Source organism: Orycteropus afer, unplaced genomic scaffold (assembly GCF_000298275.1).
Source record: "Orycteropus afer afer isolate SDZICR_OR568_19922 unplaced genomic scaffold, OryAfe1.0 scaffold00532, whole genome shotgun sequence".
NCBI classification, from domain to species: Eukaryota; Metazoa; Chordata; class Mammalia; order Tubulidentata; family Orycteropodidae; genus Orycteropus; species Orycteropus afer.
In genome coordinates this window covers 1162403-1165481 of record NW_006922119.1, presented here as the reverse complement: position 1 = coordinate 1165481, position 3079 = coordinate 1162403, and the positions used below count along the sequence as shown (strand labels likewise).

Sequence of the window (3079 nt, the reverse complement as noted above, 5' to 3'; positions counted from 1 at the left end):
TTGAACCACCAGCCTTCTGGTTAGCAGTCAGATGCCTTAGCCACTATGCTACTATAGCTCCCCACCCATGCCTTAGGTTAGGCAGGCGTACCTTACTCTTCAAAGAAACATCTTTGCTCTTCAGTACTTTAAAGAGGTTTTTTGCAGCAGATTTTCCCAGTGCAATATGACTTCTGATTTCTTCACTGCTGCTTCCATTGGTGCTGACTGTGGATCCAAGTAGTATGAGGTTACTAAAACAAAAAACCAAACCCACTGCCATTGAGTTGACTCTGACTAATAGCAACTCTACAGAACAGAGCAGACCTGCCCCATATGGTTTCCAAAGCTATAAATGTATATGGAAGCAGACTGCTCCGTCTTTGTCCTGCAGAGTGGTTGGTGGATCCAAACCACTGAGTCTTTGGTTAGCAGCAATATGTCTTAGCCACTGTACCATCAGAGCTCCTGCAAGAGGATACTACATGGTTTAAAATCAGTAAAGGACTGTGTCATGTTTGTATCCTTTTACCATACTTATTCAATCTGTATGCTGAGCAAATAATCTGAAAAGCTGGACAATATGAAGAAGAATGCAACATCAGGACTGGAGGAAGACTCATTAACAACCTCGATACCCAGATGACACAACACTGTTTGCTGAAAGTGAAGAGCACTTGAAGCACTTAATGATGAAGATCAAAGAGTACAGTGTTCAGTATGGATTACACTCTGACATAAAGAAAACAAAAATCCTCACAATTGGACCAACAGGCAACATCAAGATAAATGGAGAAAAGTTTGAAGTTATGGAGGATTTCATTTTCCTTGGATCCACAATCAATGTTCATGGAAGCAGCAGTCAAGACATCAAATTACATATTGCATTGGGCAAATCTGCTACAAAAGACCTCTTTAAAGAGTTAAAAAGCAAAAACGTCACTTTGAAGACTAAGGTGCGCCTGACTCAGGCCACTGTCTTTTCAATAGCCTCACATGCATGTGAAAACTGGACAATAAATAAGCAAGACTGAAGAAGAATTGATGCTTTTGAATTACAGTGTTGGTGAAAAGTACTGAATATATGGACTGCCAGAACAAAACAATCTGTCTTGGAAGAAGTACACCCAGAATGCTCCTTAGAAGCAAAGATGTAAGACTTCTTCTCACATACTTTGGACATGTTAACAGAAAGAACCAGTACCTGGAGAAGGATATCATGCTTAGTAAAATAGAGGGTCAGTAAAATAGAGGAAGAACATCAGCAAGATAGATTGGCACAGGGGCTGCAAACATTGGCTCAAACACGGCAATGACTGTGTGTACGGTGAAGCACAGTGTTTCCTTTCTGTACACAGGGGGTCACTATGAGTCGGAATCAACTCCACCGCATCTAACACCACCACAACAAATCTCCAAAACCTAAAAGAGAGAAGAAACCTGGGATACTGGGTATCAAGAATAGCAGAGACAAGAAAAGGCGACAGCTGACCTTTTCTTGGCTGGTACTGGGGGAGCCTCCTGGCTCAGGAAGCTGAGGTTATTTTTACATGCATCTGTGCGGGCCAAAGAGCCCAGCACGTCCCTGACACGTCCCAGCGCAGGCTCCAGGCTGGCACCGCTATCACACAGCCTTTCCAGGATGGCAGCCCTCCTCCCCTTTGCCGTGGGGACAGCCAGGCCAGTCCGAGGACCGGAGCTTGCTCCCTCTCCCCGTCCCTCGCCCGGCTCCTCGGCTCGAACCTTGCCCAGCATCCACCAGGCTTTGACAGCATCTCGGGCTGCGGACAGCGGACGGTACCTCCCGGCCCGCCTGACCCGCGTTGCCCGGCCTCGGCCTGCTTCGCGTACGGGTCAGTCGGATAGCCGCAGCGCGCCAACACCGGCAAGAACCCTGTCCTCCCACTTTCCTCTAACGCCGAGTCCCGCGGGGCTCACTGACCTGCTCCGCCGCTGCCGCTGCTGCCGCTGCCGCCATCTTCCCCGGCCCGCTGCGCCGCGCCCTCCCCGCGGAGCCGTGGACTCCAGCCTGCGCCTGCGCCCGAGTGTTGCTGGTGAGAGGAGGGATCGCCCGCCACTCATAGCCCCCACCTTTGGGAAGGAGGTTTGTAGGGAGCCTGGAATGCAGACTGCTCTGTGACGACCTGTGGGCGAGGACTGTGGCCTCAGGGTGCGTCGTCCCTAACAGACTTGACAGAGGACTGAGACCACCTAGGAATTATCCCGAAAGGCCGTCCTCAAAATACAGAGGACGTCTCTCCCTTCCCTCTCCATTCCTCACCACCAAGAGCTGGTACCATGCCGAGCAGTGACGCCCTCTTTGACTCATGGGCCAGGATATCCCTGGCTATGGTGGAAGGGGATGTTATGAGAATGCCTGTGGATGAGGACGAGAGTGGTGATAAAGTGGAGAGAAGTTAACAACTTGCAAATTAAACCAAACTAAAACAAAACAAAACTGCCATTGAGTGGATCCTGACTCAGAGCGACCTTATAGGATAGAGTAGAACTGGCCCATAGTGTTTCTAAGGCTGTAATCTCCACGAAAGCAGACCACCACATCTTTATCCTGCAGAGTGGCTGGTGGGTTTGAACTGTGGACCTTTCTGTTAGCAACTGAGCATTTAACCATTGCACCACAAGGCAAATTGTTGTTTTGTTGGGTGCTATCGAGTTGGCTACGACTCATAGCGACCCAATCCTTGCTATGCTTGAACCCGTGATTCCAGCCACTGTGTCAATCCATCTCCTTGAGGGTCTTCCCCTTTTTGCTGACCCTCTACCAAGCATGATAGCCTTTTACAGGGACTAATCTCTCCTGACAATATGAACAAAGTATGTGAGAGGAAGTCTGGCCGTTCTGGTTTTGAAGGAGCATTCCAGCTGCCTTTCTTCCAGGATAGATTTGTTAATCCTTCCAGCAGTCCATGGTATTTTCAATATTCTTTGCCAATACCACAATTCAAATGCATTGATTCTTCTGGGGTCTTCTTATTCGCTGCCCCGCTTTCACATGCATATGAGGTGATAGAAAATATGATGGCTTTGGTGAGGCACACCTTAGTCTTCAAAGTGACATCTTTACTCTTTAACATTTTAA

General features: G+C 48.4%; 1 protein-coding gene across 1 annotated transcript in view; it reads right to left on the bottom strand.

Moving 5' to 3' along the window:
• Positions 1–1957, bottom strand: part of SGCB (sarcoglycan beta) — a 28918-nt gene extending 26961 nt beyond the window's left edge. The window contains exon 1 of the mRNA XM_007955706.2: positions 1922–1957. Coding sequence (XP_007953897.1) covers positions 1922–1957 — 36 coding nt within the window. The remainder of the gene's footprint in view (positions 1–1921) is intronic.
• Between the last annotated feature and the right edge of the window lie 1122 nt (positions 1958–3079).